This window comes from Falco peregrinus, chromosome 7 (genome assembly GCF_023634155.1).
Source record: "Falco peregrinus isolate bFalPer1 chromosome 7, bFalPer1.pri, whole genome shotgun sequence".
NCBI classification, from domain to species: Eukaryota; Metazoa; Chordata; class Aves; order Falconiformes; family Falconidae; genus Falco; species Falco peregrinus.
Genome location: NC_073727.1, coordinates 17,820,054 through 17,838,037, shown reverse-complemented (window position 1 = coordinate 17,838,037; position 17,984 = coordinate 17,820,054). Strand labels below are relative to the sequence as shown.

At 47.1% G+C, this 17,984-nt stretch overlaps 1 protein-coding gene across 1 annotated transcript in view; it reads left to right on the top strand.

Annotated features, from left to right (window-relative positions):
* Window positions 1-610: 610 nt before the first annotated feature.
* The window catches only part of PPM1G (protein phosphatase, Mg2+/Mn2+ dependent 1G), a 28,335-nt gene continuing 10,961 nt past the window's right edge, over window positions 611-17,984 (top strand). Inside the window, exons 1-2 of the mRNA XM_055810012.1 lie at window positions 611-935; window positions 6,109-6,178. Of these exons, the coding sequence (XP_055665987.1) occupies window positions 816-935; window positions 6,109-6,178 (190 nt within the window). The 5' untranslated portion in view covers window positions 611-815. The remainder of the gene's footprint in view (window positions 936-6,108; window positions 6,179-17,984) is intronic.

The following is a 17,984-nucleotide window of genomic DNA, read 5'->3' as shown; positions in this document are numbered from 1 at the left end:
CCGTCAGCCTCTGCTGATTGGTCGGTGGGTGGGGCTAAGTTTATATAAGGCAGTGGGGGCGCACCAGGTTCCGGGGGGGTGGGGGGGAGTGGCGGCGGGAGGCACACCTGGCAGCGTGGTGTGAGGGTTCGCCGTCTCAGCGGGGCGAGTGATTGGGGCCGCCCCCCGCCACAGGCAGGCGGTGGTACCGCCGATCCCGAGTTCCCTGTTCCCCCTCCCCGCTATACGATGAGCCTGCTCGAAGCGCGGCTGCCTGGGGCGGCCTCCGTCTCCCCCGAGTCGGCAGGGCGAGCAGGCCCCCGAAGGGTTACCGCAGTCCCTGGAGCGCGGCTCGGCCGGCCCGGGGGAACCTGTGGCGCTGGGAGGAGGGGGCCGCAGGGCAGCTCGCAGCCAGTGCGCAGTCCCGCGTGGGGCCCCGCCGCGCTGACAGGCCGGGGCGGAGGCGGGGGGGCGCGCCCGAGCCCCGCGGGCCTGAGGCCGCCGAGCGGAGCGCGCTGTCAGTCCTGCGCCGCGCTAGCCGCCGCTCGTCTCTATGGTAGGCGCTTCCGGCCCCTGTGCCGCGGCCGCGCGGTCTGAGCGCTGTTCCCCCTTGGCGACTCTATAGCCCGCGCTTCCGGCCGCGCGACTTCCGCTCGGCGGTTCGCTGGTGGGTGGTTCCGCCGCCCTCGCTGCCTTGCCGCCCGCGCTGGGCCGCTCGCGCCCTCCGGTGCCGCCCAGTCCGGTCGCGCGTGGCCCGGCCGCCCCCGCCGCCCCCCTCCGCGCAGGGCCGCCGTGCGCCGGGGGCCGGGTCCGCTGGCGGAGGCCGCCGCGGCGCCATGGGCGCCTACTTGTCGCAGCCCAACACGGTGAAGAGCTCCGGGGACGGGGCTGGCCTTGGGCCGCGCCCGCTGCACTTCGGCTTCAGCGCCATGCAGGGCTGGCGCGTCTCCATGGAGGTGAGCGGGGCAGCGGGTGGGGGCGGCCCACTGGGCCCCCGGCGCTGCGAGCCCGGCGGGGAGGCTTCCTTCTCCCCCGGCCCTTGCTCGGCGTCCTGCGCCGGGAGGCGGACGGCGCGGCGGCCCCGCCGGCGCCCACCGGTGGGACGGGGAGGCGGCCGGTCTCTCCCGCCGGCGCCAGGCGCTGAGGCCGCGGTGTCCGTCGGTAGCGGGGAAGGGCTGCCGCTCCCGGTGCTACCATGGCCTTGCCGGAACGCCGCTGGGCTGGCGCTTGTCCCGGCTCCCGCGGTGAGCTGCCGGGGAGACACCCCGCTGCGTGGGGCGCGGCGCGGTTCCTCGGCGGGGGCGCGCCTGGCACAGGCAGTCCGGAGAAATCCCGGCAGGGAAGGAGAGATTTGGGTTAAAAAGTGGAGGAAAGGGCAGTTTAGTGCTTGGGATGAAGCACTGAATGAAAGCAAATGAAAAATCCACTGGCAAAATCTCTGCTTTTCTTTCCAGGCAGAAATGAAGTGTCAGTCTCTGTTCTCTCTCTCCCTGGTTTTTGTTTTTTTTTTCCTTAGGTGAATTTATTGGAGGAATTCTCATTGCTGCTCTCAGCCTCCTGTAGCCAGTCCTGGCTTTCCCATCCTACTAGCTAGGCTAATTATGGGGCAAATGAATTACCACAAGATAGAAATCTGACTGCAGGAGCCAGATGTTTGCCCACGCTCCTGCCGGTGAGGGAGTCTGTTGGAACTACTTTGTAAAGCTGCTTGTATAAGGGCAATGTCAAGCTGCTGGGACTCCTCAGCCTTGCAAGCAGTTACTCGTTCTTTGAATTTAACACCCTCAGAGTGCCATTAATGTGCTGCTTTATTTTCCCTTCCAGGCAACCAGCAAACAGGCTAAATTAAATAGGATTAGTATTGGTCCCTACAGCCCCTCCCAGGGTACTACTTCTCTGAACACAGTAAAGCAGCCTTCTTGTTTGTAGCCCTTTGGCTAGTTTGGAGAGGATGTTCCATTCAGACTGCTGGGGACTGAGGTTTTGCAAATAGTTTCATGAGCAATGCTATCAGATACTTTATTGCTACTGAAATGTTACAGTGGTCTTAACTGGTGACAAAACGGTGACCAGGTGTTTCCTCTTTTCTGTGTGCATCAGAGCTTTGTGAAAGTGTGGGCTCACATTTCCACGGTAGAAGAGGCAGGAGAGTGCTCTTAAGATATGTGTGTACTCAGCTGACCATGACTGCTGGTGTCTCAGCTCGTCCATCACAGTGACGTCTGGAGGGGTGAAATGGTGGCACAGAGACATTACTGGAGCACAGAGGTGATACGCAGTATAATCTCTGCGAGGGGATTAGCTCGTGTAAGAGGCTGAATGCAGACATCGTTCTGGCATCCTTGGTGCACAGAGGTTGGAAGTGTGTGTTTTAAGGAGGCAGGCTTGGATGAGGGTGAGTAGAGAGTTGCCCCTGTTTATAGTGGTGGTGGGCTAAAGTAGCCCTCCCACAGGTGGAGCATTGGCTTGTAATTTCACTTATTTGAGGTCTGTTCTTACTGCTGTTGACCTTTATGGAAATTGGATGAGGCCCAGAGCTTGCAGCTGTGTTTTCTGCACTAGCCAACATCTCCCAGGCTTATCTCCCTGTTGGTAGAAGCAATACTGAGGCCATTGGTGTAGACATGGTTTTGTTATCACGAGAAATGAGAAAAGATGGCATGAGTGCTTGCGTTACAAGTTGAACCTGCTGTAAATTGCTTTGAAGTCTGTAACGGGAGAGAAACATGTTTCACATACAGCTGAGCAACAGTTCTGTTACAGTTTCTGGCATTCCAGTGCTATGTGCTCTTCTCTGTGTCTTGGTTTGTGTTTTTTCCTTTTCTTCATGTTTAATTGTACTTTTGCTCATGTAAGGCTTGGAGAAAGTTCTGGGCAAATGTTTATGCTTAAGGTTTTGGTTATGTGTTGTGTTAGTGAAACCAGTCAGGGCGTGTACAAGTGGTACGACACAGGCATTTTTGGGTAGTAGAAATTTGTATAAAGGAGTTATCTGTTGCCTTTAAGTCATGTTTTAGGAGCCCTCAGGTGACGTGTATACAGGACTCTGAAGAAATACTATAATAAAAATCCATTCTTAGTCCAGAGAGGTTGCTTTGTGAGTATGGAAACATTTTGGGCAGATGAGGGACCCAAAAGATAAGGATACCAACAAAAATTAGTGTTAGGTACTATGAGTGAATAAGAAAAGGAAAAAAGCTGAAGACAGCTTTATGGTTCAGGGGGGAGAGCTCTGGGATACAAAGGTGCATGAGGCACTTTGGAGGTAGTGGAATGGGGCCTCTCGGAGCTCTTTGCTGTTGTTCTGACTGTATCTCCAAGATGAGACACCAACAACTCCTGTGTGCAGCTTCATTTCACTCCAGGGCTCAGGAAAAAAGGCCCTTGCTTCAAAAAGTGCAAGAATTTGGTTCAAAATATGAAGATTTATCAAACTGAATTTGATGTTTCTCAGTACTGCTGTAGAACAGCTGAGGTAGCTGGGGGAGACCTAGAATCCCTTGAGGGGAAGGCTAGATAGCAGAAAGCTGGCACCCAGGTTTTGTGATCTGTTGCTCAGTCTGAAGAGCATGAGGTGATGGCTAGCTTGGAAGGCAGTCACTGCAGTGAGCTTACCAGACCTGGGAGCAAGGATGGAGACTGGTAACTGGCAGCCCCTTGTGCTGGCAGCAGAGGTGGTCTGAGTGGTGGTCGATCGGGTGCTCTCTGAACTGCTTGTACCATTGAAGTTGCCGGGGCTGGTGTGCAGCCCAGCTTGAGGAGCCAGTGGCCCTCCTGTCCAGAGCAGTGTAGAGCAAGCCCTGTGCACAGCGCAGGAGCTGAACCCACTCCTACCAACACGTGCTGGCCGTGTCTGTCTGCCCTCCTTGACTGTAGCACCCTGGTTCGGGGTCAGGATGAGTTGCGGTGAGTGCTCTACAAATGGAGTAGAGAAACGGTTTTTGCTGCCAATACTGGGTTTCCTCCCTAGCAGCATCTGCATTACTTGCTCTAATTAAACTGCTGTTTAGTCACCTGGGACTTAGCCCAGTTAGTTTGTTGTGGTTTTGCTGTCTCACTAGCTTCTGTAAATGCTCTGAAAAGTGAGCATTAAAATGCTGGTTCTTTGTTTATTCTTATTTTCATTTGCTATCTCCAGTGAGCTGTCTGGTTAAATTTCCTACATTATAATTCTGAGTAATTTTTTTCATTTTGAACTAAGATTGTAATTTCAGACACTTATTTTCATCACAGTGTCAGGAGTTTCATTGCACTAAGTACTGCATAAACCCTGAGCCTCTCTTTTTCCTGTTTTCTTTAGCACTTGATAGAAATTGCAGGGGAATAGAGTTTTTGTCTTATAAGATTGTGGGACTCCAGAGGGCAAAGAGCTCTTATCCAAGGACTCCTACAACAAAAATGAAGAGCTCAACAGTTGCTTGGCTGCACAGCAATTGTAGCATACTCTGTGTGTGTGTATGTATATAGAAATTCTGTGTTATGGCTGGCATTGTGAACACATCCAAATCTTTGAGCCAGCTGTCTTGGATTAAGCACAGTGGTTTTGGGGCAACTGTAGCACATTTAACTTCAAGGTGGTGAACTTGAACCACAGCAGAGACTAGATCAAGTCGTTTGAAGTATCACATGATTGTTCTTGAACAAAAGCATGTGGGGTGTGGTCTGCCAACAGTAAGTTGGTAGGTTAGGGCTTGAACTTTAAGGAATGTCAGGAGATTAGTTGGGCAGGGGGAAGGTTTAAGAGAAAGATTCAGTCCATCCATCAGTTCTAGGCCTTGCATTGGAACAGCCAGGTTTGGTTTGCTTACCTATAGGGCAAAAGAGGTCAGGCACCTGGCTGTAAAATTTGGGTGGTGCCTTCCTCAAAGTCTGATGTTCTTGAGAGACCTTGTGGAGGGGAAGGTTGCTCAGTGTATGTAGCTTGTATGTTGTTGATCTTTGTAGTTTGGGGACGTGCATGGGGAAAGGTTGGATGCAGTTTGATATTTAAGCCCAATATGCCCCTGGGACACACCTTTCTGCTGGTTTGCCCCTGGACCTTCTCAGAGTTTCTGCATAGTTGCCAGAACCAAGATGTATGTCTTACCTTAGGAAGTGATATCTGGGTTTGTACTTTGGGTTTTGCACTATTAGTTGATTAGTTGCTTGTCCTTTGCTCAGCTGCTTAAAAGATGCTTGAGAGAGGCCGGGCTTTTTGTCTTGCTTGTCAGGTAGTGGCACCTGAGGCCAGCAGTGCCTTCATGGAGCATCGCACATGGCAAGAAAAGCAGAAAAGAGCCTTTGTCCCAAGAGAAGGTTTTCCAGACTGGTTTGTTTCTTCTCACTGGATGTGGTGGTAATCCTAGGTCCTGCAGGGCTGCCTCTTTTTTGGGCTGTTTGGGTAGACAACTGCTGCTGTCTGTGACCATATTCACCAGGATAAGTAAAGGCAAAGCTATATTTGCTTCAAGGCATGAGGTCAGGAGGCTCCATATGTGACCTTCTAGCTTTGTCAGTGCATCAACGTGGCTCTTCAGTTTGCATGGCTCTTGTTTGGCAAGAACTGGAGAAGAGAGCATCTATGGGAACAGCCAGACTCCACAGGTGACCCTAAGCCAGTTGCATTCGTCTGTGTGTGGGAGGTTGCCAGTATATTGGTACCAGCATAACTTGTATTTCTGTAGTTATGCTCAGCTGGACAGCCCTCACCTCTGTACCAGTTTGTGCAGTAGAGCACGGCTTGCTGCCTCATGTTCTTTAAGAACTGTGAGCTACTACAGTAACGCAGGCCTTGCGAGTACTGGGAGCAGAGGAGTTTGATTCTGGCTTGAGCTTGGCCATACCTAGAGTTGTTGTACTGAGGATCTGAAGGGGTTTCCGGTACAATCGCATGGTGTCAAGGCTGCGTTACTGCTCTAGTGCAGAGAGCACCGTAACATTAAAGATCTGTGCCCCTCCCCCCCTTTGGAGACAAGTGCTTGTCAGGTAAGCTTTTGAGAATGTGAGAGGAGGCTTTCTTACTGTTCTTGCTCTCCCTCCAGATTTGAGAATCCCTGTGTTAGTGCTCGTAGCCTTGCTGTGCCTTCTACCCACTTCTCTATGGGGACTAGTGCAATCCACATCATTCCAGACTTTTGCTCTCTCTTTCAGGATGCGCACAACTGCATACCCGAGCTGGACAGTGAAACAGCCATGTTCTCAGTCTACGATGGACACGGAGGTAACTGCATCCACTGTGTTCTCTCCAGAGCCCTTCAGTGTGGCTCTTCTAGGCTGCTCAGTGGCTGATGGGGCAAACATCTGTCTATCACTAAAAATCCTGCTCCTTCTTGGGAAACGTTTTTTTTTATATCATCGACTGAGGTTCTGAAAGTTCCTTAGGGTTTCTAGAAGGAAGAGCATGGGTTGATATGAAATTGAAATGAGATTTGCATTCCATCTTCTAAAACTTTTAAGAATGGTTATTTTCTTGGTGGATCAGCCAGAGAGGATAGTCACAGAAGAGTGTCAGTAAGAAAAACTACATGAGATTGGACCAAAGGTCTGACTCTAGTCAGTATGTTCTGCTGGTTGCCAGTACTGGTTGCCCAAGACGAGTGAAAAAACAGAACAGGCAGATCCATTCCCTGACACACTTTCCCAGCTTCCATCCCCCACGTAAGGGCTCCTTGAGCTACAGGTTGCAGCCATTTTATCTTATAGACGTGCTTCTGTCGTCTTGGTGAGCTAATTCTTCATGAATTTGTCTAATTGCATTTTAAACCAGGTTTATATGTTTGGTGATTGTTTGTATGGGATGTTTTGCTTAGAATTGTATTATTTGAAAGAAGAATTTGATCTAAATCTGCTGCCTGATAATTTCTTCCAGTCAGAAGACTCCTAGACTTTTCTCTGGTTGTACACAGCTGTACTATTAAATAACAGCAGCACCATTTTCTGGCCCTGAGGTCAATTGGCACAGTCTGGCCACACTGATGCTGTTAAGCTGTCTTAACATTTAGCCTAGTGTGGCTGCATTCAAACTAGCTCTTGGTTCCTGGTTCCAACTACATGCTGAACTGTGTCCAGAGATTACGAGAGTGCTAACTAGCTTATGCCATGGATCATTCTAGTAATTCTAATAAATTTTAACACAGGTGATGAAATGCCTGAGCCGCGGAACTTACTAGGCTACTGATGCTGGACAGAGCCACAGATTCCAAACATTGTACCACAGCTGTGATTATATTTGTCCTTTATTTTTTGGGCATGGTCTAGCTCTGCAACATGCTTTTAGTTAGGCTGACTAGAACTGCCTGTACCTTTCAAGTTACAGATATACTGTGAATTTATCATGACGTTAAGTGTTTTCTGCTTTGTTCACAGTTCCTTTCCTAACAGCATGTTGGATGTTTTGATACAAATAAACTGTAAGATGACATTTTCAGAACTCTGTCCTCAGTTTCCTCCAGATCTTTCCTTAAGTAGTAATAGATGAGTTTGAGTCCATCCAATGTATGTTTGGAGGTTGGTTGTCTTTTATGTTTTTTTCTTGTCTTTGTCAGTGAGGAGTTTTATCTGCCAATATCATGTAAAAGCGCAAGATCCTACTGTTAAATTTTGCAAATTATTTTACTTTTGATCATCCTGAATTTGATCATCACTTCTTACTGACCTCTCTTCCAAATTATTTGTGTAGATGTTGAACCACATAAGTCTTAAGGAACTCTGCCAGTGGCCCTCCTCCATTTTGAGAGCTGTCTGCTTCTATCAAACCTTACTTCTTTTCCCATGGCAGCTTAGTATTTGAAACATTTGATGATTTATAGGAAAGCGTTTTGCAAATCTATATGAAGTAGATCAACTAAACTGCCTGTTCTCTCCTGCTCGTTGACTCTTTGAAAGAACATTTACCAGTTCGTTACATTCTCTGCTGTATAGTTAACCCCTGCCCATCCTATATGTATCCGTATATCTGCTTATTCTATTTATTACCATTTCTACTGTTTTCTGTACTCACATAGTGGATATGCTGGTACGTAGTGTTGTGAACCCAGTTTCCACCACTCTCCAGCTCTTACATTAATTCTTTTTTTGGTATGGTATGTATGTCTTTCATTTTGCTGATAATGGAGCAGATTCAAGTGGAAGGTTACATACCACAGTTCATAACTGCTCGCTTTCCTTTGGAACTGAGTTACCTAATTCTGCCAATTTGTAAGTAAGAGTTTAAGACCTTTTTTTGCAATAGTCCTTATTAAAATGGTCAGGCTGAGTACGTAGATGACAAGTAGCTCTTCAAAAGATGTCATCTCAGTGTGAAGCATTTGTATTTAATGTTTTGAAAATATTTTCCGCCTGAACTTCATCTTGGAGCGTGCAGAGACCTGGATGGAGCAACTGCTGATATCCTGAAAATTATCTTTTGAGAACACTGGGATAATGGGTTGGTTCTGAAAGGCAGGGGAAGGACAAAGGAAAAAACATCTAGGGATTTAGCAACTACAACTTAATGTTATTTTTTGCAGAAGCTTAGAAACCATTTGTAAGCATCTAGCACATATAAAGATAAGTAGCATCTAGCAAAAACTGGTCAAGAATGAATAATATCAAACCGATCTTCTTCAAGATTGGTGTGCTAGACCTCCCTGTTAGCTGAGAAACTATTTCATGTGTTGGGTTTTAGGAAGACTTTGAACACTTACAACATTGCTGTTAGTGTAGGACATGAAGCAGTATGTTGTTTGCGGGTTTCTTAGTACAGTAGGAGAGATTCAAGATAGACATTAGGGATTAGGCATTAATCAGAATGGCAAAGCACTGGCATGGTTTTCTAAAACTTGTTTTCTGTCTTGTGTTTTAGACTTGCAGTGGCTGAATCTCTGCAGCTCTTCCTAGTCAAACCTTATCAGGAAGTATAGTGATATGGTTGAACCTGACTCTGAAGAACAACTTTTGCTCATCCCTACTTTTGTATGATTTTATTGATGCACTAGTTCTTCAGTTTGAAATTATTGCAGTTCTGTCCCATGTAAAAGAAGGTTTTAGAGTGGGAACCTGTCCAAGCTGTATTAGCTGGCACTGCAAAAAATTAATTTAGCTTTTCTTTTATACCTTGCTCATCTGTCAGCCTTAAACAATCCAGTAAGCTTCCTGCTCCAGACAGGTTGGGAAAATATTTTATTATTGTGTTAATTGAAAAAGCAGGGGCGGTGTTGTTGTTGGGGGGTTTTTTCTTATGGTTGGGGGGGGGGGGGTCCTATTTACCTTTACATTTCACTCATCAGTTTTTCTTTTGTATTTTCCCCCTGTGGACGAGACTTCCAGTTTTTAAATGATGCTGCTGTTTTTTTGCTTTCTCCAGTTTGTTTTTTACTTGCCCTGGCATCCCTGTCCTCAAAGCTTGGAGAATGATATATGGGTACTGTGCACCTCCAGTATGGTGTTTCTTATCAGGCTCCGTATCTATCTACACATGCTTTATCCTTTTAGCTCTTTTTTTTTTATTATTTCCTTTTGGTAAGTGTCTTCATTGACACGTAGTTCCTCCTTTTTGGAGGTCAACATTATCATAGTGAGGTTTTCTTTTTGCTCCTACCAGGGTTTTCATTTGAATACAGCAAGCCAAGCCCTGTTGTAATTTTTTCCCAGTTTATATGCAGAGCAATGGATTTCTCTTGCCTTGTTCTTGGTCATAGTGCTGGTTTTGGCTGGGGTTGAGTTAATTTTCTTCACAGTAGCTGGTATGGGGCTGTGCTTTGGAGTTGTGCTGAAAAGTGTTGGTAATTCAGGGATGTTTTCGTTAGTGCTGAGCAGCACTTACACAGAGCCAAGGCCTTTTCTGCGCCTCACCCTGCCTGCCAGTGAGCAGGCTGGGGGTGAACCAGAAGTTGGGAGGGGGGGACACAAGTTGGGACCCCAGTTGACCCAAGGGATATTCCATGCCATATGGCATCATGCTCAGCAAGAAAACTGGAGGGGAATGTTGGCAGAGGGGTGCTGCTGCTCTGACTGGGCATCAGTCCATTGGTGGTGAGCAATTCTTTTCATTTGCAGTGCTTGTCTGTCTTGGGTTTTGTTTATCTCTGTTACTTTCCTTTTTGTGACAATTTTGTTAATATTATTATTGTTGTTGCTATTTTTATTTCAATTACTAAACTGTTCTTATCCCAACCCACAAGTTTTCTCACTTTAACCCTTCCAGTTCTCTTCCCCTCATCCTGCTGGGGGGAGTGAGCAAGCAGTTGCATGGTGCTTAGCTGCTGGCTGGGGTTAAACCACAACAGTCCTTTTTGTAGTGCCCAACATGGGGCCTGAAGGGTTTGAGGTAATAACAGATTGAGCAGAGCATATTAGAATGGGTTTTATCTGTTAAAACAGTTGCAGGTCACAGTATTGATTTATGTTCTTGGTATTACTTTATCTGATCTATGCCATGGTCTCCTTTTTCTTTTTTCTTTTTTCTTTTTTTTTTTCCTCCATATACGTTAAAGATTGATGTTGGCTTTGCAGCTTGCTGTGCTTTGTAGTGATTAGTTATGCTTTGCCTGGGAGATTTGTTATTAAAGCACTGACCTTGAGCTGGTGTTTGGGCTCTGTACTGAAGCCATTACTGTACTGCAGGTACCATCTCACAGAGACAATTAACAATTACACTTCTTCCTCCGAGAGGATTTTTTGTGGAAGTAGTACAGAATGGCACCTTCACTACCTCCTTCTGTGATGTTTTCTCCCTTGTTACAATAACTTCTCAGTATCTTGAACATCCTTGGGTAGTTAAAATACATCTATTTGTATTTCTTAGGAATATTGCTTTGGTTTTGTCTAAGGTTAACAAGCAATTTAGGAATATGACCCAGGCTCCGCAAGAGTATTGTCATGGGTGGCATAGCATATGGGAGAATATGAGCAGGTATCTAAAGAACATCTGGCGTCCAGTGGTCTGGAACTTCATTCCTGAGCAACTACAGGATCCTGATGAAGTGATAGAATGTTTGAGGGGGAAAAAAAATGGCTGTGGCTATTCCAAAGAGGCACAACTTGCCACACTGTGCTGGGCCCTGGCCAGCACCTGCCAAACACTGCTCAATATTATGCAGCACCCTCAGGAAGAAGAGAGGGAAAGCACACCAACAGACATTATGGCTAAACCAGACATTATATCGGTTGCCCATATAACTAAAAAGAAACAATGGAAGTGGAAGTCAGTATGTTTTAGTAAGAGATGAGGAAGCTTCTAAGAAGGAGGAGGAGAAAGAGGCAGAACAGGTGTTCTGCAGCACAGCAGTCAAGAACAGGAGGAGGAAGAGGCTGAAATCGTAAATGAGACAGAAACCACCTGATCCCTATCCCTAAGTGAGCTGCAACAGATGTGAAAAGATTTTAGCCATTAACCAGGTGAGCTAATTCTCAACTGATTACTCTGATGCTGGGACAGTGGGATCAGCAGTTGGGAATTAAAGGGTAAGGAAGCCCAGTAGCTGGGATCCCTTGCTAAGGATAAGGCTATTGACAAAGGGATTAGAAAAAGGGCAGGAGTCCTCAGTCTTTGGTGGTGACTCTTGTCAAGCATAAGGACAGGTGTCCCTTCAAGGAAGAACTTGCAAATTCCCAAAGCAGATGGACCAACATTGAGGGAGGTATCCAGTGTCTGAGGGAACAAGCAGTGTTGGAGATGATCTATAGCAACCTGGGTGACAATTAGGCATCCAGAGACCGGGGTGAAATCCAGTGCATGCAGTCCGTGTGACAAAAGTTTGTATGAAATGAACTGACAATATATGCCCACACCCTGGCAATAACAAGCTGGGCAGATAGGGAGGCACCAAGGATAGATGGCCTGGCCAGGCAATTCCAAGAATACAAAGATAATCTCACTTGCTCTATGTGGGCCTGTGTCTCAGCTGTGGACAGACTGACCCAAAAAATGTCTGAGTAAGCAGAGAAGGGTAGGTCTTCCTCATGTGTTCCAACCAAGGCCTCAGCTATTAACCTCTTAATTAATGAAAAATTAATTATCTTTATTAATATCTTAATAAAGAGTCAGCCTTTTTCTGTTCAAGGGAGAGAGTACCAGTGGCACACATCATGTGCAACCCCCATGGTTCTTCCTGCATGACCAAGGGAGGACATAAGGAAGTGGGACAGTGAACCTGGAGACTAGAAGCTCAGGTACAGGAGCTGCAAGGGAAAACAACAGCTGAAAAGCATCTGTCCAGAAAAATTACTGCTCCGATATCTGCTGGGCAGAGCAGAAGGGCTGATTGTACTTTTGACCCTGGTGAAGGGACTTCTGTTTTGCAGTAATAAAAATCAAGTAATGAAGATTCCAGTCAGGACTAGAGGGACCTTGCCTTTGGCCACATGGAGGAAAAGGGACAACTGCTTTTTCTGGGCCCTGTGGATTCAGTGACCTGGCATATCAGCCCCAGGGAGGTATAAAGCTGTAGCGGACACTGGTGCACAGTGTGCTCTAGTACCATGAGATTACGAAGGGTCAGAATCCCTCTGTATTTCTGGAATGACAGGAGGATCCAAAGAACTGCCTGTGTTGGAGGCTGAGGTAAGCCGAACTGGGAGCAAGTGGCAAAAGCATCCTGTTGTGACTGGTCTGGAGGCTCCATGTATACTTGTCATAGACTACCTCAGGAAGAGGGTACTTCAAAGACCCAAAAAGGGTACCAATGGGGTTTCGGTATAGCTGTCTTGAGTATGGCAAAGATTAAACAGCTGTCTAGTTTGCCTGGTCTCTCAGAGGACCCATCTGTGGTGGGCTTTGCTGCAGGTGCCAATTGTTACCATGACAGTGCACCAGCAACAATATCACACCAATCGAGACTCCCTGGTTCCCATACATAAGCTGATCTGGCGACTGGAGAGTCAAGGAGTGGTCAGTAAGCGCTTTCACCCTTTAATAGTCTCATAAGGCCAGTGCAAAAATCTCATGGCGAGTGGAAGGTAACAGCGGACTGTCAAGGCTGAACAAAGTCATGCTGCCACTGAGCACTGCCATACCAACCTCAGACTCCAAGTATGAACTGGAGTCAAAGGCTGCCAAACAGTACGCAGCAACTGATAGCACCAGCACGTTTTTCTCAACCCCTTTGGCAGCAGAGCGCAGGCCACAGTTCATTTTCACTTGGAGGGGTGTCCAGTACACCTGGAATCAACTGCCCCAGGGTGGAAATAGCCCTGCCATCTGCTATGGACTGATACAGACTGCAGTGGAACGAGGTGAAGCTCTGGAAAACACCTCCAAGACACTGATGCCATCTTTGTGTGGGGCAACACAGCAGAGGAAGTGTTTCAGAACGGGATAATAATCCAGATTCTTTTGAAAGCTGGTTTTTGCTATGAAACAAAGGTCAAAGGAGCTGCACAGGAAATCCAGTTCTTAGGAATAAAATGGCAAGATGGTGTCATGATATCCCAATGGATGTGTTCAATAAAATAATGGCTGTGTCTCCACCAACTAACAAAAAAGAAACACAAATGTTCTTAGGTGTCGTGGGTTTTTGGAGAATGCATATTCCAGGTTATAGTCTGATTCTAAGCCCTCTCTATCAAATGACTTGGAAGAACAACAACTTTGAATAGGGCCCTGAGCAGCAGCAAGCCTTTGAACAAATTAAACAGGAGATAGTTCATGCAGTAGCATTTGGGCCAGTCTGGGCACGGCAAAAAAAAATACATGCTTTATACTTCTGCCAGGGATAACAGCCCCACCTGCCAGAGCGTCTGGCAGAAAGTGCCTGGAGAGACTCAAGGTTCACCGTAGGGTTTTGGAGCTGGGGGTATAGGGGATCTGAAGCCCATCACACTCCAACTGAAAAAAGAAACAGCAGCATATGAAGGAATTGGTGCTGCTTCAGAAGTAGTTGGTACTGAAGCATAGCTCTTTTTGGCACCTTGATTGCCTATGCTGGGCTGGATGTTCAAAGGGGACGTCCCCTCTGCATATCTAGGCATCAGCAGGTCACACTGATCACACAGCAGCTCAAATGGGAAGCACTGACTGTCCGGGAGTCCTGGAAGTGATCATGGACTGGCCAGAGGGCCGAAACTTCAGAGTGTTGCCAGAGGAGGGGACTCATGCTGAAGAGGTCCCTCTGTATAATAAATTACCAGGAAATGAAGAGCAGTATGCCCTGTTCACAGATGGATCCTGCCATGTTGTGGGAAAGCATTGAAGGTGGAAAGCTGCTGTGTAGAGTCCTATGTGCTGTCACAGAAACTGCCAAAGGAAAAGGTGGATGGAGTCAGTTTGCAGAGGTGAAAGCCATCCAGCTGGCTTTAGATATTGCTGAAACCACAACAGTCGTCTTGCCTTCTGATCTACCTTAACATTCTGCCTCTCTGTCATTGTCTCGGGGTGGGAGTTAATACTCTGAGTTTAATTTTTTTCTTTTCCTGTTTTGGCATAGTACTCCAATCCATAGGGATTCTGTGATACTTGTTGTTAACTAGTTTGTTACTTGACTCTTAAGCTTTCTTTATTTTATGTTCATATGGTGTTTATGTGTCTAAATACAGATCAAATCTTGGAGTGGGATCTACTTTCAGCCTTGTGAAGATGAGATAGGATGAGTTTGTGCATGTACATGCCCTGAAAAAGATTTGATCTAGGAACCTGTATCTCTGGAGGCCTTTTTCTTCCCTAGGTTTCTGCCCTGAAGCTGCTGCCAGTTCTAGTCTTCACATGTCATATTCAAGCCTGTGCTCCTGGAGATAGAGAAATACTGCAGTAAGATTCCAGCTGGGTCTGAGGTAGTCTGGAGCCAGCCTTGCCTGAAGCGCCAAGATAAATTGACTTTGTTCCATATTTAATCTGAATGTGACTCCTGCTTCTAAAACTGAATCAGATGTATTTTTTGGCAGTGGCATCCAGCCATGCAGAAATATACTCTCAGACCTGAACTTTCCCATGTATGCTTCCACCTTTATGCATGGTCATTCAGGTATCCTGAATGCTCCACACGTTTTTTTGCAAACAGAAGCGATCTCTTGTTATAATTCTGTAGGAACGTAAAAGTACGCACTCTGGAGAATCCTCCACGTATTTTTCACTGAAATCAGTGCTACACATTATGTATTTTACTTTAGCCTCCTGAAGACCTTCCTACTACTGCATCTGTGTCACATTAAGCAGAAAGTGCAGCTGAGGCTTTGGCATTACTTAGCTGGATGCTGCTCCTCTAAAAAAAACATTAATAAAATAATTCATAGAGACTTTGAGACTCAGTTTTACAGTGGGTTGCACACTGGAGATGTGGCAGAGTTGATCCTGGATTTGTTGTTGGTTATGTGTTACGGTTCTAGGTGAGTAATTATTTTTTCTAAGTGTTCTGCCCCTGAAGGCATTTCACACCCATAGGTACCAAGGCCTGGTATCCTCTGAGCAAGGGAGATGGGGTACTGCCACGACCAGCTGTGCGCATAGAGGGTGGCCTGCTTTGAGGGTGAGCTGCAGCCGATGGGGAGAGGATTTTAGGAGACTGACGAAAGGTTCCTGTGTGAAGCTTCATCAGTTTGCAGTAGAAATGTCTGTTGTGACATCTGTGCTGGAGCTGCATGGGAAGCAGCAAAGCTTTCTTTCCTTCTGTGGCACTGTCATAGTTTAACCCCAGCCAGCAACTCAGCCCCATGCAGCTGCTTGCTCGTTCTCCCCCGTGGGATGGGGGAGAGAATCAGAAGGGTAAAAGTGAGAAAACTTGTGGGTTGAGATAAAGACGGTTTAATAAATAAAGCAACAGCTGCGTGCACAAGCAAAGCAAAAAAAGTTCATTCACCGCTTCCCATGGCAGGCGGGGGCTCAGCCATTCCCAGGAAAGCGGGGCTCCATCGTGTGTAACGGTTACTTGAGGAGACAAACACGATCACTGCAAACATCTTCCTCCTCCTCCTTCCCCCAGCTTTATATGCTGAGTATGATGTCATATGGCATGGAATATCCCTTGGGTCAGTTGGGGTCAGCTGTCCCAGCTTGTGTCCTGTCCCAGCTGCCCCCGTGCCCCCAGCCTGCTCACTGGTGGGGTGGGGTGAGGAGCAGAAAAGGCCTTGGCTCTGCATAAGCGCTGCTTGGCACTTACAAAACTATCCCTGAATTACCAACGCTGTTTTCAGCACAACTCCATACCAGCTACTGTGAAGAAAATTAACTCTTTCCCAGCCAAAACCAGTATGGGACCTATGAATTCTCTTGCAGTAGTTTGTCTTTGGGTAGGCACAGTCAGGCATGTTGGACATTCCCGGATTGCTATTGAATCTCAGTGTCCCTGTTTCAAAGAAATGGTTTAACTGTTAAAGCTTTTCATATTGGGGCTGTCTTCCTGCTCGGCGGCGACAGAGCAAGATCTTTATTGCGTTGCTTTGCACACTGCTGCCAGCCTTGTGGAAAGCATCTTCCTGCAGGCTGTGCTCCAGCCCCATGCCCTCCTTGCTTACAGGGTACGTACCAGGGCCAGGGCTGCAAAGCTGTTGGTGGCTTTCTTAGATCAAGCTACTTGTTGCTATGAAGAAAATCCCCCATCCCTAGTTGTGGCAGAAAGATTGCGATGTTCAGTCATCTTTTCCATCTGGTGGGTGATCAGGTGTCCACTCTGGTATTATTAGATCTGTCAGCTGCTTCCAGTAGCACAGATTGCACAGAGCTGCTGCCTCATCTGCAGACCCTGCTGGGCAGGGATGAGGGTGCCCTTCAGTCACTCTCTTCTCCCTTTCTGGTCTTCAGCAGGCAGCTGTGGCTGGTTGTCTTCCTCCAGAATAATTAAGTGGTACAAGCGATGCAGGCTTTTACCCACCCCATTCCTGCTTAGCGTTTGGGTAAGACCATTGTCAAAGCCTCTGAAGCGCTGCAGGGCACAGCATGGCTTGTGTGCAGGTGACCCACCTGCATGTCTGTCACTCTGGATGATGCAGTTCAGTGCCCCAGAGAGTGTCAAAATGAGATGAGTGGCAGATGTCAGCACCATCATGCTGGTGCAGATTGAGCAGGCAGGAATGATTGCAAGTTGGAAGAGAAACCGGAGGAGATTGCAGCTGCTCCCTGCGATGACCAGCAGTCGTGTTGGCAGCCCATGGGGCCTGTTTCCTGTCCTTTAGTTCCTGATTTGGGATTAGATTTTCCTGCAGTTTTCCTAGTTTTTCTCCTCCTTGGACTGCTGAGGCATGCTCAGTGTACCACCTTGCTTGCTGGTCAAGCCTTTATGTGGGAGTACATCACTATCACATCTAGCTCTCAGCCAAGGTGCCGGCCAAGTCCTGGAACAGGTCTACCCATGGCAGAGCCTTGTGTCCCCGCAGCAAACTGCCCCAGCCACCTTTGGGCCAGGCTGATCCACTCAATCCCTGTCTCTGCAAGTGCTACTGTTCTATGGCCTGCTAATTTATGCTTTAAAAGCAGCCTAAATGAAAGGAAACATGTAGCATGCTCCTGGCCTCTTCTAGGACCATCTTGCAGAGCATCTGGAGCCGCTGGCTGGTTTCCTGCCATGGTCCAAAACTATGCACGTTCTCCTTGGAGGCCATACCTCTTTGAGCAGCCTGTGCTCACTTCCCCCAGCTCATCAAGTGACTTGGAAGACCTGTCATTGTCATTATTCACTACTCTGTCTATAGTTTACTCAGAAATTTTGCTTCATTTTGGCTCTCTGATAAAAACGTTACAGTATCATCTGGAAGCCAGTCCTTCAAAACTGCATATAAACACATCTTCCCATTTGATTTGTTCAGTTTAATCTCACAACTGGGAGCTAGCAGTTCCTTAACCTATTCTGCATGTGCTGGCTTGAAAGTTTAACTTTTTAAGCAAAGTGCTGTCTTATATACATATGTGTATATTTAAGTTATGTATTATATACATACACATTATAGACCCTACCTAAATCAGCCATAATCCTGGTTATCTTTAAAAGTAGATGTTGAGTTGGATTGGCAAGATCTGGTTCCATAATCCCATGTCAATGGACATTAATTGTCCGTCTTTTTCATTTGAGATCCTGTAAGGTCTGGCCAGTTTTTTATTCTTCTGCCAGGTCTGTGGTTGTCAG